This window comes from Channa argus, chromosome 2 (genome assembly GCF_033026475.1).
Source record: "Channa argus isolate prfri chromosome 2, Channa argus male v1.0, whole genome shotgun sequence".
Classification (NCBI taxonomy): Eukaryota; Metazoa; Chordata; class Actinopteri; order Anabantiformes; family Channidae; genus Channa; species Channa argus.
Window position 1 is genome coordinate 20,067,420 of NC_090198.1, and position 25,758 is coordinate 20,093,177.

Below are 25,758 nucleotides of genomic sequence, written 5' to 3' on the forward strand. Positions count from 1 at the left end.
TGTATGAAAACTCCACAAAGGCTTGCTAGTTCAAATGAGTTGCAAAGATTGCCTTGCTGTTGGGTTCTTGTTATGCTCCTATACTGGAGGGGATTGATGTATATATTATAACATGGATGATGCTGATATACATACATCTCATTATTGTTAAATCATGCTAAAGGATCATGATGATCGGCCATCTGGAGTCATATTTACTTGAAACGAGATACGCAGGTTCGTGCCTCGGCCAAGTTACTGAAGACTTGTCAAAGATAGGAGAATCTTCTGTTATTCTATGTTGTTCCATAACATTGGATTCAGGTTGTGAATGTATGAGTAAAGCAATAAGTTATAATCGTCTTGTGAACTTGGACATTATTTGGAAATTCTTTGTTTACGTTGATTTCTCATTTTTCAATAAAATACGAAATCTCAAAGAGAAATTATTTGTTGTCATTATTCTTAAAGCAAACTGTTTACTGTAGCATGATGGAATAGAAAAAGAGCTATGTTGTTCGGGCAATTTACATTTTCATGAATATTTATTTGATCATTTCAGTGGAATGGAACCTCACTGGCCATTAGCATTACATGAAGGAAATAAGGTAGTTAAGCATGTTTATCTGGAAGTGTTAACCATTAATCCAACAAAGGAGTACAAGTACACCATTTTTCCACCTAATTTAAAGTCCTCAGACCTTTCGGAGAGAGAACACACATTGTTTGGAGAAGGTAAGATACAGAACTCTTTGATTAAAATGGTTATTGAATTTTATATGTTATTATATTTAACCTGTGGCACTCTTGTATCTCTATCATTGTCTCTTGGTTTTGTTGAGCTTTAGTATCTCCAGTTACTTTTGTTATACTTCAGAAGTTTTAATAAATCTGGCATGACTGTTGCTGTTCTTGTACAATGCGCCATTGGCTGTCATTTGTTATTGCCAACAGCCAGCATAATATTAAATTTAACAATAATGCTCACATGAAATGTCATTATCTGGGCATCCAATTTGCCTTTAACGTGCAAAAATTGTCCTTTATTGAGTTTCAGATGTTTCTTTTAGCAGCTTTTTCTGCCATTGTACTTTAAAAATCAGCCTGTCGCACATGTAAACACTGTGAAATAGTTGTGTATGAATGAATTCCATTGTGGTGAATCAGTAACACAACAGAAATTGTGTTGGTTATTTGGCTAAGGCCATGGGGTTTGACATGCTGTGAATATACTAAAGTTCCAGACCAACATGGCTGACAGAGGAGCTACACCTATGATCTTCATAACTTTCATAGTAAGTTGATGTTGTCTTAAAAGTTATACTTCCACCATACTTCCACAAAAAAGGATCGCCTGAGGAGCATCACTAAAACATCTAATGTCTTGTTTCACAGCTAGTGATACTTAACAGGTTTGCACCATGCTCTGGGGCAAATGTTAAAATTGGTGTTCCTGAAAATTATGATGGTATTTTCCCATGGTATCTAGCCAAGGTAAGGCATTTCAATTTACTAAAATTCAAAAATGAAAACAATTCTTATCGCTATAAGTTAGCCGTGTCTTGTTATGGAATGTATTACAAAAAAACCCTAGGAATTATAGCAAATAATGTACAGTGCCTTGTAAAAGTATTCATACCCTTGAAATCTTTCACATTTTGTCACATTACAACCATAAATGTAAATGTATTTTATTGGGATTTTATGTGATAGACCAACACAAAGTGGTACATAACTGAAGTGAAAGCAAAATGATAAATGCTTTTCAAAATTCTTTACAAATAAATATCAGAAAAATGTGGCGTGCATTTGTATATTTGTATTCAGCCACCCTGAGAAGACCAATTACAGCTGCAAGTCTTTTGGGGTATGTTTCTATCAGCTTTACACATCCAGAGAGTGAAACATTTGCCCATTCTTCTTTGCAAAATAGCTCAAGCTCAGTCAGATTGGATGGAGGGCATCTGTGATCAGTAGCGTTCAAGTATTGCCACATATTCTCTGTTAGATTTAGGTCTGGACTTTGACTGGGCCATTTTAAAACATGAATATGCTTTGATCTAAACCATCCATTGTAGCTTTGGCTGTATGTTTAGGATCATAGTCCAGTCTCAAGTCTTTTGCAGACTCTAACAGGTTTTCCTCTAAGATTGCCCTGTATTTACCGCCATCCATAGTTCTTATCCCGGCTGAAGAAAAGCATCCCCACAACATGATGCTGCCCCCACCATGTTTCCTGATGGCGATGGTGTGTTCAGAGTGATGTGCATTGTTGGGTTTCAGCCACTAATAGCATTTTTCATTTAGGCCAAGTTCAATTTTGGTCTCATCTGACCAGAGCACCTTCTTACACATGTTGGCTGTGTCCCCCACATGGCTTGTGGGGACGTCTTATGGTTTTCTTTCAACAATGGTTTTGTAGTTGTGGCTCTTCCATAAAGGCCAGATTTGTGTAGTGCATGACTAGTAGTTGTCCTGTGGACAGATTCCCCCACCTGAGCTGTGGATTCTCTGCAGCTCCACCAGGGTTACCATGGGCCTCTTGGCTGCTTCTCTGATTAATGCTCTGCTTGCCCGGCCTGTCCGTTTAGGTGGACGGACATGTCTTGGTAGGTTTGCAGTTGTGCCCCACTCTTTCCATTTTCGGATGATAGTTTGTAGAGTGTGCCGTGTGAAGCCAATACAAAGCTTGGGATATTTTTGTGACCTAACCCTGCTTTGAACGTCTCCATAAACTTATCCCTGACCACTCTGGTGTGTTCCTTGGACTTCGGGATGCTTTTTGTTCATTAATGTTCTCTAACAACCCTCTGAAGGCTTCACAGAACAGCTGTATTTATACTGAGATTACAATACACACAGGTGGACTCTAATTACTAATTAGCTGACTTCTGAAGACCATTGCTTCCTCTGGACTTTAGTTAATGGTATCAAAGTAAAGAGGGCTAATTACAAATGCACGCCACACTTTTCACATATTAATTTTGAAAACCATTCATCATTTTCCTTTCACTTCACAATTGTGTACCACTTTTTGTTGGTCTATCACATGAAATCCCTATGAAATGTATTTATATTTGTGGTTGTAACGTGACAAAATGTGACAAATTTCAAGAGGTAGAATTAATTTTGCAAGGTAAGCGGAAAATCTAAAAAAGTGCAAGGCACTCTTCATAATATTCATAATGATTGAGATGCGTGATGATAGTACCTTTAACACTAAATGCAAAACAAGCTTTAGTTAATTTTTGTAGACTAGACTCCTGGATGTGACTGTCCCCATTCAATGTGACACTGAATTACACCAAAATCCACTAAACAACATTGAATTATTACATTTCTTCAGAATTCAAAGCAGGTAAATTAAAACATGTCCCACTGCCTGATAACCTTTAACTGATGTAGTAAAAATACCATTATTGGTCAGTAGGCATACAAGGAAAAACAGACAGTAAGACAGAATTGCGTCAGCCCCTTTTTTTCTCTTCCATCACTCAAGGTTGAAGATGTAGGAACATATTGCCGTCACTGCTAGACTATAATTGGCATGTTCACAATACTTTTCAGGCGTCAGACCCAGCCCCTGCATTCAACCCAGCTGGGTGGCACTTTGTTCATAGATGTCACTCAATCAGCCTCTGGATTGTGAAGCAGCATGAGGATCTGGCACTATAATTGGTTTTATTGTGACGTCAGATCTTGTATGAAACATATTTTTAGTCTTTGTGTTGGGTCGAGTGTCATTAACAGCATTCAGCATGTTAATGGCAAGGATGGAGGAGTTAGATAATAACCCCACTTTGTATTATAAATGGTAACAACATAATAATTGCTTTAGACTCATTCAAGGTAAAAGCTTTTCATAATTGTCTGCTCATCAGAGAGAGAGTGTCTTGAATAATGAATTTTGCAAACTTCAATTTTCAGAATCAATGAAAATGTTTCATAATTATCTTAGGCAGTTGTGAATGATAAATCAGTGACTCTCAATGAAGATATTTCAAAACTAGGATATTGACAATTATTTAAGAAAAAACAAACATTTGAGCGTATTCTCTATTTTCATTGGACCAACAAATTGCTTTAAAAGATTGAAATAGGTATAAACTGCTCAAGCAGGTAGAAACTATGGATCTTAGCAAACATACTTTTCAAAATGCATTGAATAGTGTTTTGGTTGATAACTATTTTCAGCAATGCATTAATACACAGTATGTACTGGGCTATGCTTTTAAAGCAGTTGGGTCGTTTAGGTGTAACTGCCTCAAAATGAACTGCAGTGGCCGTGGCTATGGCTATTTGGGAACATGTTTGTAGACAATAAGTGAATTAACTAAGTGGAACAAGATATTGTGTGTAGGTTTATTATGATGTACAGTACTTGTTGGAATGATCCGTTCATTGTTAGTTGTGGTCTTTTGAGAGGATTGACAGTAAGAAATATACAATACAAAATGTCAGTGGAGTTATCCTTTAAGGCATACAGGATTATCTCAGCTATAGCCACTGTTTACACTGTAACACTGTGTTGACATTTTGTTTCTGAGACAACATTTCACCACACTTAGTAAATAGAGTTTTATATTAAGTTAATGCTGACGTTTCAACAGAAAAGCATGAAATTCACACATTATGGCAAAATGTTAGACACAAAATGCTGTGCTTTTTATGAGCAGATGTTACTGGAAACAATATGTGCACTATACTGTTTGTGCATATTGCTTTGAAACAGGAGCACAATCTGATGATTTGTCTTCTGTTCTGTGAAGCTCCATAGCCTGCCAACTAATTACAGTGACCTGGTGGTAACAGGAGATGATGAGGGGATATTTGGTGTTGACACTCAGTTTCTGTATGCTCTAAAACCACTGGACAGAGAGAAACAGCCCTCCTACTCTTTACAGGTATCATAAATTATGTCATGCATAACATAGTAGAAGTAACAATTTTCCATACATAGCTAATGAATAGTTTATAAAATCCATTTATAGAAGATGCAACAAATTTCCCCTGCAAATTTAATTGTGGTTTATATTTTTTCTTCTTAATCATATTAGCTCCACATTCATATGGTTTATGAAATCTAAATAATAAATCACTCTTTAGTTTGTCATTACTGGCTGCATGCCCAATCCAGAGTATGCTTTTCAAAGATACTTACAGGATTTGTGTGTGCACACTGCAGGTGTCTTTCAGAACGTCAGTGCATCGTCAGAGCTTTACTGTTGAAGTATGTGTCATCGATAAGAATGACAATGTGCCCACTTTCATAGGAGAGAGCATGAGAGGCAGCGTGCAGCTTGGGCTTCTCAAAGGTAAGAGAACCCTGAGCTCTGATGTCACCATGTTGCACAGCCTAGTTCAGTTTGCGTTACCTTTGTCTGCATTGCCACATGAAATACAAGTACTTGTTCGGTTTTCCTTAAACAATGGAAAACATGACTAATGTAACCGTTCATTTCCATTAACCTCATCCCAAATAGAATGAATGATGTGGATCAGTTATGTGTTGTTTACACAAAAAAATACTTTTTTGTAAACAAGGCTAAGTATTCACATGGGCTCGGATACAATAACACAAATGTGTTCTATTTTAATCACTGAATGTCATTTTTTTTGGGAGGACGTAGACAATAAGACATGAAAACTGAGGCTGAACAGTTTGCCTTTTTTTCCCTTCATTCCAAATTACCCACAGGGTCACTTCCTGAATTCAACTCTCAAACTTTGAAATAATGTGTGATGATATTATTGCATCATGTACAAATCAGGCATATTATAGGATTTTAACTCGGGCTCTAATATACTTTTACCTGTCTATTGTACATGATCAGTCACATATTTTTAACGGTTGTGTGTCTTTAGTGTTATATTATTTGATTGATACATTCTTTGCTCTGCACCACCTGTGTCTCTCAGGGATCGCGTTCATGCAGGTGGAGGCACAGGATCGTGATGAGCGCAACACCCTCCATGCTGAGCTGCGGTTCAGCCTCATGGAGCAGACACCCAGGATTCCCTCCAGCCAAATGTTTTACATTGACTCCATCACTGGAGAGGTCTCCCTTACCGAAGAAGGTCAATCATAAATTCTGACTTTGTTTGTCCATATTGTCCATATTATTTCTCTATGGAGCTCCAAACACAGGACCAACTCCAGAAGCCCATTGTGTTTATACATTCAAGTTGCTCTCTCAGTTTTCTGTTAGATGTTAGCAAAGTATGGTCATGCCAGCACAATTACTAACCATTAGTCTTGTTCTTTTTTTTATATATTTTTCATTGCTATTGCTACACTAAATAAATACAACCACTGACATTTTTCAGGTATACTGAGACAGGAAGTAAGAAGAAATTGAGTTTGAAATAATTTAACTTAGTAAAGGACCCCTTCACTGGTATTGAACTTGCTTCTTTTGGTTTTAGTTTGGGTAGTAGATGTATATAAATATCATTAATATTCCCACTGACTTCCCACTATGAAAGGGTCTCTCTGCTTCTAGCTGAAAAATGCCTCCAGATGACATCACTTGGAGGAACCTTCAGTTCAGATTATGTTGTCTTGTTGCTCACACTATGAAGTTTGTAATCATGGTCAACCTGCTTTTCCATGATGAAAACCTCCTCCGGCTGATGCCATCCGGAGGAGTGTTTCAGCTAGAAGAAGAGGAATATTTTAATAGAGAGAAGTCAGAAGGAAGTTTAAAAGCATTTATGTACATCATCCTAAACTAAAGGCATAGCGAGCAAGTTGAAAATTGGTGAAGTGTTAAAATAGCATGGTGGTGGAGTGCTCAGTATCCCTGGCTGGCTGCAGCCTTTCTGTGTGAAGTTTGCATGTTCTCCCTGTGCTTATGTGGGTGTCCTCCAGGTACTCCGGTTTCTTGCCACAGTCCAAAGACATGCATGTTAGGTTAACTGAGGTTAATTGGTAACTTTAAATTACAATAGGTGAATGTGAGTCTGAATGGTTGTCTGTCTGTGTATGTCTCTCTGTGTTGGCCCTGATGACCTGTCCAGCACCCAATTGCAGCTGTGATAGGCTGCAGCCACGACCCTGAACAGGATCACAGTTACGGTTACAGATAATGGATGGATGAATGATACAAAACTGAGCCATTTTATGTTGGCTAATGATATTTCATTTAAGTAAAAAGTAAACCCATACTCTAGATGCAGTAACCTCCTGGGTTCTGATGCTATTTTTGTGGTAATGCCCTTTGTTGCTGCTTGGCAGGAGCTGTACAGTATGTATTTCACCCTTGCTGGTCTCTTATGGCTCACGTGCAGCTGCTTTCCACACAGCTTCATAGTAGAAGTGAAAATCAAAAATTACTATCTTTATTTACTGCTTTATCCTCTGGCTAACTATAACACGTGGCTCTAATTATAGTGGGGTGCTTATGTTAGATCTCTCACATTATGTAAGAAATTACAAATTACATATACCATATGGTGATTGTAATGTCTCAACTTTCTAAAGGGAAATGCAGTCACGATGGGTTTTACCGTGTTACAAACGATAAGTGTTATAACACAGTATTATTAATATTAGTATTGGCTTGTCTTGTTTCTGATGCAGCATTGCCTGTTGCGTACATACAGTATTTAATCAAAAACAGCACAATATACTGTATGCTGTTGCTTTTTAAATATGTTATTCTGAAGGAAAACCTTTGAAAAGAAAAACTATTGTTGTATCACCTATGTCACTGTGACCTCCAGGAGCCTCTGCACTGGACCCAGAGATGTGTGGCCGTTATAAGCTCTCAGTGATGGTGAAGGATATGGCTGGGAAGGCGAATGCTTTCTTCACTACGGGCATTGTTACTGTTGAGGTGACAGGAAATACGTGGGCATCACCTGACCCTGTACGACTTCAAGAGAACCTGCCAGGCCCCTACCCCATTCCTATCTCACAGGTGAGGCAGCAAAGCCCAGATGAAAAAGTGTTTACTCTGAAACACTTTAAAACATTCTCACCCTTTTAGCACGTTAAGTGTTTCACCCATTATTTAAAACATTTTTTTTTAGATAAATCAAGCTGGAAATATGTGCGAGTGCTGAATATTTTGTTAATGCAGTTTCATCCGTTATATCATTTTACAATGAAACAAACTCTGTCAATAGCCTGGACTGAGTAAAGTGGCATCATGTTGCCAGTTGCTCTTTTTAGTGCCTCTTGGGTCCTCCTAAGTGACCAAATACTGAATTATTGATACTGCTCAAATGCCATGGATCCTTTTAGGCTACCTCCTGACTGAGTCACTTTAACTCCCACAATCACCCACCCTTTCTCCCACCAATCACTAGCATCACTCTGAGGGGTATTACACAAACCTAAGAGCTTAAAGGCAAAGTCCACCCTAAAATATACTTCATATACTTCACATCATGTACGTACATGCAACATATGATTTTTTATTCCAGTGTCAAATAATGTCAACCTGGTTTATTTTTTAATGAATTTATGTTTATTCTCTCGCAGATTTATTGATAAAGTGTAAGAAAATCAAATAGAGCATTCAGGCCAAAAAATACCAAATATGCTTATATGCTTATTTTATATGTTTTATATAACTACTAAAAATTTAAGGACATTATACGGTATTGGACTGTGATGAGCCTTCTGAGCATTTTTCACAATTTTTCTCAACAAAGCAACTAATGGACAAATTTAATATTTGAGTACTCCAGAAAATAATTGGGCAGAGCTGCTGATGATGAAAATGATAGTTGTAGCCCTACAAGGCAATAAAGAACAAAGAAACTAAAGCTGTAACCATGGTGATGTTATAAAGACATGGGCACGAGTTCAGATCTAAAGCAGCAGATAATCCTGTGTTCCAATAACTCTTTGGATGTAGTGTCTCCCTCCGAAAGCCATAAACACACTGAGTCACTGAGTATTTAATTAAAGACCAACTCCTAAAAGTGTCACCTGTTAGTATCTGACATCAATCGTCAACCTTGCTTCCAGTTAACCTGCCTTTCATTAATATAATATGTAATACCATTTTTTTAAAGGTTTCCTTCAACTTCTCATAACACAACAAAGTGTCTTGTCTAACCTTTTGTTTCTTGTAATATTGTCAGCTACATTTCTATAAATGACTCAAAACCCCTCAGACATGTTGTTACACATGGGGAAAAACTCAACTGACAATGGTAGTTATCTTTTGAGGAATATTATAATTCTATGCCTGCATGGCCAATGAAATATAACATTGTTCATTTAGAACTGAGAAAGTGGCATGATGCAAAGAGGCTTTCAAACACGTTGTGCAGGTTCTAAGAGTCACTTTGGCTACAGTACATTATAATGCCTCCCCCTCCTCCTGTATTCTCCCACCTCCCCCACACTCGCCCTCAGACTCTCATCTCTCCTGTTCTAACAGCCCCTTCCACCCACTGAAAATGTGTGGATTCACAAGTGTAGGAGCATTTGATATTTTGTTTTTGTTATATTTTCAAATTCCAGTTACAATCTACAATAAGATAGATTTGTCTTGTGTGTTTAATATCAGCTTTACAATACCCAGCTTGTTGACTTTGAAAGGATTTTTTAAAAATTTAAACAAATGACATTTTTGCCTTTATATGTAAATGAAGTTATATGCAAATATTTCACTGAGCAGATTTACTCTGTGTAATTGCTTTAATCTCTAATGAAAAATGCGGGAGATGAGAGAAAGAAACAAGGTTTGTGTTATTTGTCCCCACCCAGACTCTAAATTATACAAAACTGGATCAACTGAACATGTTTTCTTGGGGGAAGCCTCATTTCACCCACGGTAGGTGATTGTACTGCTGTGCTCAGTAGGTGGTGGAACCAACCACTGTTATGACACATACAGAGAGAGTCATGTACAAAGACCCACTCCATGGATCTCACCTCCCCTGCTGTCTCAAATAAATGGAGCAGTCATGTTCACACTCAATTGTAACAAATATTGTCTCTTGTGTAGACATTGTCCATATTGTGTCAACATTTTGACAAATATTGAAATCGGTCTGAGCGTACATTAAGAATTTCTTTTCTGTACAAAACTGAAAAGAGTTTGGTGCTGTGATCCTTTTAACAATTTCAGCAATCAAAAAGACCACGAAAAGCTCTGCCTATAATTTAAAATATGAAAGCCAGGCATTTTTTGTCAGTACTTATGTGTCATTGGGGCTTTGGAGGTTAATTTCACTCTGTTATCTGTTGCATATTTCTGATTGCCTAAGTAAAACTTTGATTATATAATGCAATCAGCAGAACTACTTGAACAAGCTTTACAATCTGCTGAAACTTTGAAGTGGGAGAAAGGCATCAGAACCTGAGAACGAATGAGTCAAAGCCCTTAAATGCATTGAATAGTGAATTTACACACTTAAAATGAAATCGGAGTATTTGTTGGTGAGTTATTTTGTGCCACCTTGGTATGGCCTCGTGGTTAGTGTTCATTTAAGGAAATGTGTGTTAATCATCAGGGGTGATTTCATGTTGGTGTGAATACCAACATTAAAGCTGCTATATAGAAAAAAGCAAACAGTTTAGTGAATAAGTGTAATGTAATAGAAATTGCTCATAGTGACAAAAAAAAAATTCTATTCTCCCTCCAAGTTATCAATTTTTGGCCTACATATTATATTTACCAAAATGCATAGTTTATAGAACTTCAACCAATTATATGGTATCGTAATTTCTCTATTCTTTAACAGTTGTTTAGAATTTCACAAAGTTCAGTATTACATATTTAAATTTCTAACACCTCAGAAACAGATATTTAATTGATAACATTAATAATAATGACAAAGTCAGAAGAAAATAATACAAACTCAAGTCACTCTTGGCACAGCTCAAACCAAAACATCAGAAGAGACAAAACGTACCCTGCAAACTCAAACACTGACGGAGGCAAAACAGATGACATCATAGATGTTTTCTATAGAGCTTTTATGTAGAACAGTCAGCAATCATTAATCAGGATTTCAAACATACTTCTTTAAAGTTCTGAGGTCTAGAAACACACCATAACACTGGGAGGCGGCCAGCTGTGTGAAGTGGCTTTGTGTTTACAAAAGCGTGGAGTTTGGGCGGCCATCTCCAAAACAAGGGAGGAGTGTGTGACAGTGAGTTGAGGAGATACACATGCCCTGGGTGTGAATCAGCTGTGCTGGGACTGGGCTCCTCTCCTTGTTGGGTGCTGTTTGATGGCTACTAGGGCCCTTTCAGCCCCACTGCACAGCCCTCTGTCGAAGGCTGTAAAACAGAATGGAAAGTCCCCTTCAGGCTGCAGAGTTAGTTTGGCTGTGCTCACTGTTCCACATCATTGTCAGTACACGAAGATGGCTCCTTATCATGTCAACAAATGGTAGCTTAGGTTTGGACTTATACATCATGCAGGACCTGTATCAAAGCTTTGCAGGTTTGCAGCATGGCAAACTGCATTTTATGTTGCACTCAAAAATCATTTATTTTATAACAAAGGCACAACGTTCATCTATAGGGTGAAAGGTGAGTACGCCCTGGTCCCCAGGGCCTCATCTCATCGGCAATGCCTAAACAAGATATCAAAATTGTAGTCATCTTTGTTACACTTAAATAAGTAGAAATTTAATATTTATTTATGTGTGTGCATAAGTGCATCTGTGTGTTTGTTTATGTAGGTCAAATGGAGTGGAAGTCAGGCAGTGTACAGTCTGGAGGGGGAGTTTCCAGAGATGCTGTTCACTATCAGCAGAGAAGGAGTCATTTATCTCAATGCCCCTTTGGACAGAGAGACACAAGACCAGGTCTGTATAACTGCAATCAAACAGAAACATTTACCTCTGTGTTTGAACTCATATTCTGTTTGTTTCTCCCATGAAAAATGCAGTCTTTTAATCTTTCAAAGTTGACTTGAAAGCTAATTATTTTCTAGCTGTCACAAGATCTTCTCAGCTACATTCAACAGAATCTCATGTGATACAATATACTATTTTTTTCCTCTTTTCATTTCAGTCACATTTTTAAAAAACTTCGATTGAGATTTTAAATTCTGAAAAAGAACAAGGTAAAGTGACAGATTTAATGGCATCTGCACTTTCTTGTGTTCATAAAAGAAAAATTTGGAGTCTAGTTACAGATAATGATTTGATTAAAGGGACCCAGCACACATTATTGCAACAAGGCTGAGCACAGAATACAGTCTATTTTTAAACCAACCAAATGTAATTAGGGAAACAACCCTAAACCTGGAAAGCACCACTTTATTGCTTGAACAAATCCTGCTTACGGCAAAACAGAAGTATTGAATTATGAAAAGAACTGTAAAGCTTCATATCAAAACCTGCTAGAAAGGACAATTATTTGTGGAAAGATTACATTTAAGGTCCATTTGTTTGCATTTTACTTGAGTTTTGTACACTACTTAAGCTCCTGAGATATTTGAATGGCTCAGTGAACAATACATTCTGGCACAAATGCTCGAGTGGCCAGGACCAACACAGAAAACCTGAACTGCATAAGTGGGTGTTCAAGCACATAATTCTAGCATATTGCTCTTTCTGTCTTCTGTAGTGACGATACATTAAATGTTTGGAAAGGCTTTAACAACCTGATACCTTATGCTCTTTGTTGAATGTTTAGTTGGCAGAAATAAGGTAAAAGGTAAATCCTTCTATTGTTTGTGGTACCACGTGTTTTGTGGAGTTAAAATGTAGTGGTGATTTCAAAGATAGGACACATATTGATAATGCAAATTGAAAATTAATGAAATCTCACAAATTAAAATGTCTTGTTTACATTTGTGTTATTCAGATCCTTCATTACGGCAGTCCAAATTGTGGAGCCAATTAAAACTAGCTGTAGATTAGAAAGTTACAGACCGGTTTATTTACCATGTTTACACCACATATCAGGATAAAACCAAGCCATAAAGTCAAAGAAGGTCCCTTTAGATGTCTGCCTTATGGTCAGTAGGTTGCTCAATATTAAAACTATCAAATTGTTTCATGTAGCTGTGACCAGGACATGAATGTAAAAAAATGGAAGGACTTGAACATGGTGATTGAATGTCAAACCAAACTGCTGCTTTAAAACTCTGGAAGCAAATGTGCTTCTCTTTTTACCCTCTCAGTTTCACATCAGCATTGTGGTTGAGCGTCCGGATGGCAGAGAGATCGCCAAGCCTGTGGAGCTGAGGGTGATGGTGGGTGATGCCAATGATAACAGACCCACCTTTCCACAGGCGCAGTACCATACTGTGGTCAAGGAATTGGCTGCTCGAGGTAACAGATAACTGCAGTCTCAAATAAATATTTAAAAATACAGCAATTTGTACTATTTCAAAATATGTTTGAAAAGTCCTAAAGAGTCCAAAGAGTCCAAAACTGCCCCAAAGAATCAGTCATGAAGAGTCAGTCAAGAGTTTTAAATTCAAATTCAATCCAAAACTAATTCTTGTAGAATCAATAGTTACAATGTTTCCATGTAAAAATATTGTACACTCAAATGCTCAACATCGTCTCAGCTCCTTCGTTAGGTATCTAAGAGTAGGTGAGGTTAGGTTATAAGGTGAGGTTATAATCTTAAGCAAATAATTCCTTGTCACATTGCTCTATAATGTGAAAATTGCTTTATAAAAAGGGAGAGGAAACACTTCCTGGCAAAGACACTGGAGCATTTAAAGGGCTGAGTGTGCCAGATCCCCTTGGTGGAAGCAGGTTGGGATTTTTGCCAGAATAAGGGGGGAAGCAAATTCACTCTTACCCATTCTCATAAAAACACACGGTGTGTTGTCACAGCCTAAAAGCTTTTTTGTTGATGCTTTAAAATGGTTGTTTCTGGGAAATGAATTAAGCAGGACAATCTGTTAATCTAAATGGAATCACTTAGTGAGGATTAAATACGAACGCTATTGTTATCTTCTTCCTCCTCCTATGTGACTGTAACTTACTGCTGAGAGAAAAAAACAATTAAAGGTTGTTTGGCGGTATTACAAAAATTTGTAAGACATATCTGGGAAGAGTTTTACCCCTTTTGTCTTTGAGCTTGAGAGGTTTGAGATTCCACATAAAAAATAAGAAGCACAAAAATATGAGGAACATTTTATGCAAATATTGTATATTAAGAGATCTGATCTGTTAGATGCTCTTTCCTTTGAGAGGCCCTACTTTGACTTTTCTTTACTTCTGTATCTTGGCCAGGGACAGAAATCCTGACTGTGCAGGCAGCTGATAATGACGATCCCAAGACAGACAATGTGCGGATCTTCTATCGCTTAGTTGGACAAATTCCAGAGAGCCCTCGTGCCCTCTTCAGAGTGGACCGCGACTCAGGGGTCATCTCTGTCCAAGCGGACAGTATGGAGGGCACAGCACCACAGTACACTCTCACCATCACTGCTGAGGATGCCAAAGGTGACTTCAGATCAGTGCAAAATACTCATATGCTTTGTTAGTGATGTGAGATATCAAATATATCACAGTATTTTATAATAAGCAAAAAATACCTAGAAGACATATTTTCACACGAACCAAAAAGGTTAAAAACCCTGTTTCACGTTTTATTTCTGCCGATTCTTCCCACTATGTTTATGTTGTAGATATTTAAATAAATATAGATGTAAATCATAGACATTGTTTTTCTAGCTTGCTTTTGGATTAGAACATCTTTGTTGGAAAAAGCTAAATTATTGGAATATTTAACTAATAATTTTTGATGATAACATAGACTATGTGGCCAGTCACAGTAGAAAAATATTAGAAATTAGGCCACAAATTGTTCAAGGCTGTCTTGTTTAAGGTGCTAATTTAGAGGATAGAAAGAGAAGAAATCCTGGGTAAAAACATTATACAGGAGTTAGTGTATGAGGGGGTCAATTACATACAGTATGCATTTGTAAAATATAATTTCTAATTATTGTCACAAACAGAAGTAGCTTTGTTAGCTAGTGCATCAGTAGCTTTCTTGACACTGCGGCATCTAGGGGATGTATGTATACTAGCCTCTGGGGTGACAGATGATGTGGTCTGCATGACTCATGAATCGGGGTTTAATGGAGCCAAGATGAAGAACCTTCTGTTCCCTCAGCATACTTTATTTGTATGATTGGCAAACTGAGTCATTAACGTAAGCTGCGATGATGTCCCTGGCAGGTCTGAATAGTTCCTGCACTGTGGTTGTGACAGTTCAGGATGAGAACAACAACCCACCAGTCTTTTCCCAACATGAGGTATGAGCGCACATGTTCAAACACACACAAACACAAACACACATCCTTTTCAGAACACGATAAACAATATCTTCGTAAAAAGGCTAGAGAAACATCAGAGCCCATAAAAGGTGGCTTTTGGACTGCAGACTGTGAATCCGCTCTGCAGGTCACTGATCTAATTTTCCTGGCGGGGAACTAGATATGCCCTCTAATCTCAGGCTTATAGCAATGGCATCATGTTATTGGAGGAGTTTTATTCAGTTCTTTGTTCTCCTAATTGGACAATGTTTTTATAGGTTTATCTGATAAAAGCGTTCTTTGGTGTCTAGTCCCCACTCATTTGTTTATTGCCAAATCTACATCATGGCCACACAATGATGTCAGAGTCAGTGTTGTCTTAGCTATTCCATTCTGACAGAAATTTCTGCATCAGCTGGTTCTTCATTTCAGCACTTTACTGGTATGAATCTACAAAGAGAGACTCCTGCAAAAAAATGATTGACAAGATTACTAGTTGTAGGGTTCCCCAGTGGCTTTTTTCAGACTCCCATCATTTCCTGTTTTCAGCTGTATTACAGACATAAAAATGCATGAAAAAAACTTTAAAGGATACATAAATACGTAAATACAACAATTGTGTAATTTTTCTGCACCCTCAAATAATTTTCTTTTCTAGTTGGAAGCTACCTCCAGAATCTAATTTTATTTTGTAGTGAGCAAACCAGCTGAGCAAACCACTGTTAATGCTACAGTCAGAGGCCCAGCTTATAAAGGGACAGCACTTTCCCTCACTTTGGCAAAGCTGCTAGCATGAAAAAATGGGCTAAAGATAGGTAGTTACAGAAAATCCCTTCACTTCCACCTACATGTGCTTCATAATATCGGAGAAAAATCACGAGGCTTGGGAGTTACGTGGGAGAACCACCATGCTGTGATAATGGGGAGCCGGCCTCTAGCTGTTCTCTATGTCAGACCATAGTGACACCGAAAAACTGCACGGACATTATGAACTGCGAAGGAACATTTATTTTGAGCAAAGAGAGAAGGTGCTGCCTTTAAATTTAACAGCGGAAGTAGGCTGTAGATCTTCTCCATGTATCTTTTCCATGAATGTCTAAACCAATAACAGGGGGCACTTGAATACAGACTTAACAAAACATTATATTTTTTATCAGTATATTTTTCACATACTGAAACTTTTACATTCATTGGATTATTTATGTACTCATTTTAACCATTTTTTAAAATATAATTTTCAAGAAATAAACAAGTATGTGCACTTGCCCAGACGATTGCCACTACACGCGCACACACACACGCACACACAGAAACACGCAGACGCACACACACACACAAAAAACAAACGCACAAAACAGAGGTGGAAAATGCTCTTGAGCAGGTCATGCTCGAGTAGTGCAGCTTTTTCCACGGTGTTGTGAAGGCAGCGCTGTTGGGGGTGATGTGGGAGGAGAGTGGTGACAGGGTTGGGTTCTGTGACCCTGTGGACGGGGGAGCCAGATCAGAGCCATGGCTGCTTCACTAGAGGACATGTGTGAGTGGCAGATTAAACGGCTGTCCAAACACACAGAGGTGTGTGAATAAAGGTCAGCTCACACCCGGAGGGAAGGAGGGGGCAAACCTATACTGTACATAAAGTTATATATAGTAACAACCGAACCTTTGACAGCTGTACAACAGCTGTCTGGCAAGGCTTACAGTAGTCTGTTACTGAAACAAATATTTAACAGTATTTAATATTTACTTTAGCAGTAAATGCAGCCAGTTGAGCATGTTCATTGTTTAACACAATTACCCTGCTTGCAGGACATGTTATTATTTATATAACAGTAATATTTATATATTATTGACAACTAGATTTCTAGAGACTCCTGCTGCTAATTGTGTGTGCTCACAGATTAGAAACAGAACCTTATCTTGAGTTGTATCCCATCAGGCATGACATGAGTTAAAACCACTGTTAAATTAGATTGTATAAAAATTGTAATTATAACTCATTATTATACACACTGTAGGGATGCTTAAATAAAATTTTAATAAGAGTGTTTCGTTAGTAAATGAATGTTTTTTAGCTCATGTCTGATGATACGTTGTCCGTCTTCTCCCGAACAGTATGGACCCTTTCACATCCCAGAGGATGCTTCATTGGGCACCACGGTAGCAGCTGTGCTGGCAAGGGATGCAGATGTTCGAGGAGGAGACAGCTGGCAGGTGGACTATCGTGTAGAATCTGGAAATGAGGAGGAGGTCTTTACATTAGTGACAGATGAGCAGACCAATGAGGTCTCACTTGTGCTCTCAAAGGTGAACGGCCTCTTTCCACACACTTTTGACCACACACTTTTGACCACACATATCAAAATAAGCTGGATTAAACTTTTATATTAATAGCTTTTAGGCTGCATAGGGGATAAAAGAGTAAAGAAATGACTTTCTACTCTCAAATATGAATGTCAAGGACAATTTTTGACACGATGGCTGGTATCCATCCTTAGTGCCTGTGTCTGTAGATTCATTAGTTAGCCATGTCAAAAAAGCAGCCGCATAACCTACAACTCAAGTCCTTTTACGAGGACATGATTGTAACATTACAGTGTGTATGTGAGTCCAACAGAAAGGTTAGAAAATATTCATGTGTGTCAATGCCACAGTCCTACGTGCCTTAAAAAAGATTCCAGGTGACATTCAAATGCTTTGGCCAAATAATCTCGCTTGTCCCTGGGGTGCATCACCATTCGCCTGCTCGCTTTAATCCAGCAGGCTGTTTTAGGGATGTGTGGGGCAATGACTCTGTCTTCATGTTTTTGTGTGTGCGTTTTCTCTGATGCGCCACTCTCTGTAAGTGGGCCAGGCAGGAGACAGTCTATCATTTTCCACCTGTCTGTGTGGGAGTTGACAAATGTGATTGAACTGTGAGTTGCGCACACTCCTTTGAGATAAAACAAGAGATGTCTAAAAGCTAAAAATGGATCTTGGTGCATTAAATCAAATTACCACAAAAGAACTTCTGTCTTTTGGAAGTCATACAGATTAAATTCTTGATGCCTGTGTTTAATGCTCTTTTAGTCACCATGTGGGATTTTGCTGTAAGGCATTTTGTATAACTACAAAAGGGAATTTTAGTAATAATTCAAGCTTAAATCCCTCTCATGTAAAGGCCCTTGTGGATTACAATTCACTTGAGGAAATCCTTTAAGTCATTGTGTTACAGTGTGAGGTCAGTACCAGAAAGTAGACACATTTCATTATTAGAAATTACATACTGCTCACAGCCCAAGTGAATAATTAGATTGTGTGAACACTAATGGCAGTTTACCACACAGGCTAGAGGCTGCCGATTGTACTAAATGTATAATAAGCCAGGGGAAGTGAGGGGAATCTAATCAGGGTGGAAGAACAGTGGACATTACATCAAATGTAGAACCATTTTGTTAAAGTGCCCTTGATCAATATTTAATATTTCAACAATTGTCACTTGCAAAATGTCCATGTGGGCTATTCCTAGTCTCAAACCCACGGAATGTATCACACATACACATACACATACTGTACATAAAATGTAACATTTCTGTAACACTGATTATAGCTCACTGGTACTAACTTTACAATTCATAGACTAAACCATAAGAAAAAAACAATATTGTTGCTTGAATGGACAATATAGTGTTTCAGATGACTAACTAGTCCTTCGGGTCTGTGCACATGTTCTGGTGCATTGATACACACTGAGTAGTTTGATGTGTCACTTCCAGTCAACAGCAGTACTCATCTACCCTCCAAGGTCTGCGTGTCTTTTCCCTGGCAACAGAAAGGCAGTCAGCCTGAGCAGCATAATGTCAGGCAACGGTGGCTCGGTAATGTCTTGTTTTATGTGGAGAGAGAACCCATTAAGAGGTGAAACCTGACAGCAAATACAAGCTTCAGGCCATGGTTCAGAAGATTATCTTAAAACAATAAAACACATTTGAGATAAGGTTAAAATAATTACAGATTTGTGCGCATCTGAAATCTGTGAAATCTTTACATGTGTGACTACATTTTAGATTACACTGCATACACAGTTACTTGAGGTGATCCCTTCATTCCCCCACTAAGAAAGAATTTTTAATATTTCAAACAAAGACAACAGGCCAGTGTTACTATTTTTAGTGTCCATATTATAGTAATCCTGTCACTTGAAATCGACAACCCCTAATTTTAATGCCAGACCCAAATATAGCCCCATGAAGTATTTATATATTAAATCATATGAGTTCTTTGGCCATACAGTGTATTCTGCATACAAAGGGGTATTTAATGAATTGTCACACAGCAGTTACACTTGCCATGGAAAAGAAAGTGTTAATTTCCTTTCTTTGCTGTGGCTACAGTATATTTCCTATTGTAAATACAGCAAAACTTTCCATGAAGGAAAGATAAAAGAACTGGTCACAGGGGACTCTACTGTGTCCATCTTCAGCCTGCAGAGACAACATGCTGGTTTTCTCATTTGGGTGTTGTTCTGCCAGTGCGCTTATAAAACCTATTCTATTGCTTCCCTCAAATTCACTGTAACTTTTAGAGTTTCTAGTCAGGGGCAATTCCTTCACTTTGGGGCAATAATTTTATACCTTACACTAAAATATATGTGAATGGTAATGTTGCAACTGAGATCACCAATTAAAAACATTACATCTTCTGTGTCTGCATCCTCCTCTGTGCTTATGTGTTTCTCAGGTGTTGGACTTTGAGCGCGACAGTGAGTACATCCTGGTGCTTAGTGCTCAGAACCCAGTGGCTCTGGTCCGTGGTCGATATGGAGCTTCATCCACAGCCACAGTCACGATTTATGTTGACGATGTTAATGAAGGTCCAATCCTGTCTCAAAGCCATTATGAAGTGACGGTCAGAGAGGGCGAGGAACCAGGACGGGTTATTGCCACGATCCGAGGGTATGACCCTGATTCTCACCCAATCAGGTAAACCTAATGAATGCTACATGAATAATCACCACTTCACCAATTCAGGAAGACAGAGGCATCAAGCATCGTGAAGCAAGCATTTTAGTTTTACAGAGATACATGTGGTTTCTGTGCAGATATTCTCTTCAAGGGGACACAAAGAAATACTTTTCGATAGGGAAATACTCTGGTGAACTGAAGACTGTGCATGCCTTGGACAGAGAGGAGAACAGCACGTACACCATGGAGGTCATAGCAGTGGATGGAAGTAAGATTGTTTTCATCATTTGTAATAGCGGACAACTATATCTTTAAAAGGTGTTTTCAGCACATATTAATATCCAGTGAATTATTAATTAATTAGAAGTCTTAATTATATGATTCAACCACTGAAACTTCTTTCTTAACTGAAACATGCCTGTGCTTCTGTGTTCACTTATACTATACTCGAAATCTAGATTGCTTTCTAAACGGTACATTGCACACACATACAAAAGCACATGAGGTTACACTAAAATGCAAACAGTAAATCCATACTCTGTATAATCAATTAAAAATGTGTTTGCAATTTTTTACTCACACAGTCTTTGAAAGTGTGATAAAGTGGAAAAGTTAGTTACCGTTAAGATTTTTAACTTTTCTTCCACATCTCCTGTTTTTCTCGAAGGAAACTCTTCTTTGTCTGCGTCCACCCTGGTGACCGTCCAAATCCTGGATGTGAATGACAACAGTCCAGTGCTTGTTGGAGACTATTCCTGGAAGTATCTGTGTACTCCTCGTTGGGAAGACCAAGCGCTGGTGTTGGCCTCACGGGACAGTGATGGGCCGCAGCATGGAGGACGACTAAACTTCTCCCTGCGCAGTGATCCCACAGTGCGACGAAACTGGAAGCTAACACCCATTAATGGTGAGGGGAACACAGTCTATGTGAACCCACATCATATAGTATTAGTCTTAGGATTCACAATCAATAGGAAAGGATGTGCACATAAGGTAATTGCTATTTTACTACATTGGTTTGGTAGGTTAAACAAGCTGAGATTCATTGTACCCAATCATAATCAAAACAACCTTTGTATCCATTATGTTAATAGACACTTTGTTGTTTGTGTTTCTCATTCGTTTCAAGTATCTCAAGTATCAGGTCAATTACTCTGGTCTGATTATGGTTGCCAACACAGTCCCGAAGCCAGCCAGATCGCTGCTAAATACACACAATTATCGCACAAATCAACCCACATATCCCTACCAAACATGGTGGCCATACACGGTGTGGGCCAGACCTGGCTTACATTTGTTTTTTAAATGCCAGAATACAGCTAGCTGTGTTTCAGCCACAAACAATACAATAATGTAGTGGGTTTTTATTGTGTTTTTTCCAGTCTATACATATAACACCCTGTGATTTCATTTTGGTGGCACCACTATTGTCACATTGCACATCCACAAGACGGTTCAAGGTGACATTAGTGACACAGCCCATGGACACAGACTGTGCCACAGTGTGCTTAATGTTTTGAGTTACAGTGACGTATACGAATAAAACTACCCCATCCACGAGCACAGATACTAAAAGAAACAGGGTGATCGGGCCCTGTAGATGTGCAAATTGGCCTGTTCTATTTTTTACTGCATAATTTCTTCAATTCTGTCTGGAATGGAAGGTATAATGTGATTATGCTTTTTAGTCGTTGTGAATCTGCTAGTTTTGGGCTCATTTAATGCAAACAATTTAGTGCTATGACGTCTGTCATTAAGTCATTCAAGCAGCTCAACCACTTCCCTCTTAGATTTTTAATCTCTCTCTTTCATTTCCCTGTTCCTGTTGGTATTGATTGAGCCCAGCTGTAATTATATCTTCTGTGTAATTCCTTTGGCGTCATCGCTGGGTTCCTGCCAGCTAATGGAGGCTAAAAGAGGAGTCTTACAAAATGCTTTGCACCTGGTTGAAGGCAATAATGGTCGTACCAATAACATGTACTTGTGCCAGTTTAATGTCTGCTGTAGAGATGCAGTTTGCAGGGCACAACCACAACCTTTCATAGAAAGACGTGTGTGCTTGCACAGTATGTGTGTGTAGCATTGGCATTCATCCTAAGCAATTAAGAGACTTTCAAACATTACATGTTCGAGTAATTAACAGTTTGTTTCAATTCACTTAATGAGGCAGCACATTTGTAATTCATTTACATTCATTCTTGATGGCTCTTAATGGTAGCAATGAAAGAAATGTAATACATCCTGTCTGCATGCAAAACATTTAATTGCACTGTAATGTTAAAAAACATTTTTCATTATCACAATCAGCCAAAATAGTTCTGGGTAGCTAGCTGGTCATAGATTCAAGCAGCAGAAATGTCACATCAGAGGTGAAACAGTGCAGATAGAGGGTAACTACATTAACAGCCTCTTCAGAAGTGCTGCTCGGCTCTCGTTTCCCTGGCTGACAAATGGAACATGAAGGGGAATGATGGTAAGGTGCAAGTGTAGAGTTTAAGACCCTCAGATAAGAGTTCAAACAGCTTGATAAAGCGCGTCTCTTTAGGGGCAAGGGCTTTTACGTCACGCAGCCAGGCATGTATTTTAGACTGATGTACAGAGATAAGATAGAGTCACACACTCAAGGCAACTTCATGCACAGCTTTCTCATTCCCATTCTATAAACTGCATTGTAAACTTCATTGTGTGGTTGTGCAAAACAGTGGTATAAATAATAAGGTTTGTTTACTGAAGTTCTGTCTTGAAGTAGATTTTTGAGGTATTTCTACTTATTTTATTGTTCTGCTACTTCATACCTGACTTACATAACAAATTTTTTAAGGCAAATATGGTATTTGTTACTTCATGATACATACGTTACAAACACTATACATAATTATTCAGATAAAGATAATAAGTAAAACTTTGTGATACTACCCAGCAGTAGTAAAGTCATTCAAATAATATTACTACAAGTAAGAATTATTAATACTTACTTGTATATGTAATATATTTGTTTAATATAAAATGTTTTAGGGCGAGTTGAATTGTGCTTTATTGTGCCCTGCCACTGTTGTACTGCTGCACAGGAAGCCACGGTTTTTGTTGTTACCATTGTCCATACTGTGTGTTTTTTTGTCCACAAACATCAGACAGTACACAATTTCATTAACTTAACCAATTCAAAGTATTTTGTCCTTGTAGATACCCACACCAACCTGTCCTTAAACATCCCATACCTGGCCCCTGAAGTCTACACTGTGCCCTTCACTATCTCTGACAGCAGCTCTCCTCCCAGAAGCACCTTCATAAACTTGCCAGGTAGTGCTGACATGTGAGCTAACATAAGCAGAAGGAGGTTATGGGACAAGAGTGTAGGAACAATCAATAGACATCAGCCTCTGTGTGCCAGCCTGTCCTAGCTCTTTTCTTGTTTATTAATGATGCAATAGGGTTTTACAAATGATTTTTCCAGCCTTGTAATTACACAACTCTCTTAAGACTGTTCTGCCCTATATAGCCTGCTGACACCTCATATGCATGACACAAACAGCACATAACTTCTAAGATAAAGACTTAATATAAAAATAAATTATATGTTTAGGGGAAAATAGATTTAGAGAGCTCTGTCCTTTCCCTGCTTATAGATTTGCTGTTAAACTAAACACACGGGGAACCTCTTGAAAAAGCCTAGCATGTGAAGCAGAAGTGAAAATTGCATTTTTTCTGTTGACTCCAGTATAAAATTCAGTTTTCATGTTTGTTATTTAATAAATCTAGTCATTGAAGGACAAGAACAAGGGACAAGTTTAGTTATGAAAAGATGAATTATGTAAGTTAAGAGTAGTTAAGAGTAGTAGTTAAGAGTACTTACTTAAGTACTCAGATAAGATTTTAGTTGGTTATGTTGTTTATGACTATGTCTGAAACTATCCACCGACACAAACTATCTGAAACTAAACATTAAGCCTAGAAATTGTATAAATTATTTTGGTGATCTCTATTTTCTGTTTGCTCAGATCTAGAGCCGTTGTGTGATTTAGAAAAAAAGCCCTGACCAATGAGTTGCTGTTGTGCTCTTTTTTTCTCTCCTGCTAGTGACAGTTTGTCCCTGCAACATCAGAGGGAACTGCAAAATGGCTGCAAAGCAGCTGCAGGGCATGCCAACAATTCAGTCTGCAGTGGGTATCCTGCTTGGTACTTTTGCAGTAATAGGTAAGTGGGGAAGCTCGTCAAAACATTGAATGCCACTATAACAAGTCATAACCACCTTAATAAAAAATGCATAACAAGCTACACATTTTTTCAAGGTTTATATTGTACTAAGCCTACAGTACATTTTACAAATAATAAGTTTGAATACATAAAAAAATAGAAGTGCTGTAGACCAGCTTATTACAATTTTTTTTTCATTGCAGGAACTATCCTCACTGTTATTTTTGTGAGACTGTCCTACCAGAACCCAAAACAACAAAGCAAAACAAACCAGGAGAGAATTCCCCTGAAAATTTCAATTTGATAATAATGTACTGAATTCTCATGTTCTTCAGTTATTACATAAAAATGTACCTATAAACTGACCACAAAAGCAAAATATATTTTCCATTAGTCGAGTAGTCTAATGTATTTTCATTTCTGTTAACTGTTGTTTTAACTTGCCGTTTTGTTTTTTATTTTTTATCGCTGTATGTGTTAGGAAAGAACACAAGAGAAAAAGTGATGATATTAACCAAAAAAAAAAAAAACTGAAATAATGACATTAAAACAAAGGTAGCCAAATATTTTGAAAATATTTTGACTTTTTCTCTCTTAATATTTCAACTTTCTCTTTGCTTTTCCACAAATCTTTGGCTCTAATTCTACTGTTGTAATTTATACTGTGTGAATCTAATATTCCTTTATATTATACTCAACTGCTCATTCAGCTATGATGCGTAAATGCCACAAAGTGATTGTTGTAAATCTGTAAATTACTAAATATATTACTGTAAAGGCTGAAAATTGATTTAATCTGATGTAACAAAGAATTAAAACATGTTGCCAGCACCACGTAACTGTGTGCTTTCAGATTCATCCATTTTATTCATTCTATCTAAGTTTAACGGTACATGTGTTAAACTGTACAGCATTTCTAAACATCTCATACCTGTGGCAAATGGATTTGGTCATCATTTAGTCAGTGCATTAAATATTTTTTTATCCTGGGAAATCTTTACTTTTCTTCGCTGTGTCTGAATTGTCTTGTAGACCAGTGTCTTGTGTCTGTAATTGCATTAGCTGTGCATTCAGTCTCTGTGATTAAGGCTTTATAAGCGCTGACCCAGACGACCTAACTGGAAAGCCAAGCTATATTCAGACTAAAGTGTTCCTGTGAATAGTTCAACAGTTGAAGGTCCATGACACTCACCCTGCAGTGTCTAACCAACTAATTACCTCTCATTCACAAGGTATAATTGACTGTCTTCTCAGCCATTAGCCTGCTGTGTAATTAATTTTGTTCATACTCAACTAGGAGGAGAAAGCAGCCAAATTATTAGTGATGCAAGGAAAATGAAGTCCTGTAACAGACATGACATTAGAAGAGAAGTATAATATTTTTAGCTTGTTGCTTTGTGCAGACTGGACTGATTAAAAGACAGTCAAACAGTTAGGAAGAT

The 25,758-nt window shown here is 37.9% G+C and overlaps 1 protein-coding gene across 1 annotated transcript; it reads left to right on the forward strand.

Annotated features, from left to right (window-relative positions):
- The first annotated feature begins 91 nt into the window (after nt 1–91).
- On the forward strand, nt 92–25,298 carry cdh16 (cadherin 16, KSP-cadherin). Its single transcript, XM_067496229.1, has 18 exons — nt 92–714; nt 1,183–1,274; nt 1,375–1,473; nt 4,749–4,883; nt 5,165–5,294; nt 5,899–6,057; nt 7,705–7,901; nt 11,635–11,760; nt 13,086–13,236; nt 14,155–14,367; nt 15,106–15,182; nt 17,295–17,486; nt 19,899–20,140; nt 20,260–20,390; nt 20,790–21,029; nt 23,306–23,422; nt 24,200–24,316; nt 24,520–25,298. The coding sequence occupies exons 2-18, from the start codon at nt 1,230–1,232 to the stop codon at nt 24,618–24,620; spliced, it is 2,472 nt and encodes an 823-aa protein (XP_067352330.1). The 5' UTR covers nt 92–714; nt 1,183–1,229; the 3' UTR covers nt 24,621–25,298.
- Nucleotides 25,299–25,758: the final 460 nt, after the last annotated feature.

Bases quoted from the DNA above. Each gene is read 5' to 3' on its own strand.
- cdh16 (XM_067496229.1), top strand. From the start codon at position 1,230: ATGGCTGACAGAGGAGCTACACCTATGATCTTCATAACTTTCATA. The intron at 13,237-14,154 runs GTAACAGATAAC...TATCTTGGCCAG, and splicing joins CAAGGAATTGGCTGCTCGAG to GGACAGAAATCCTGACTGTG. The intron at 24,317-24,519 runs GTAAGTGGGGAA...TTTTCATTGCAG, and splicing joins TGGTACTTTTGCAGTAATAG to GAACTATCCTCACTGTTATT.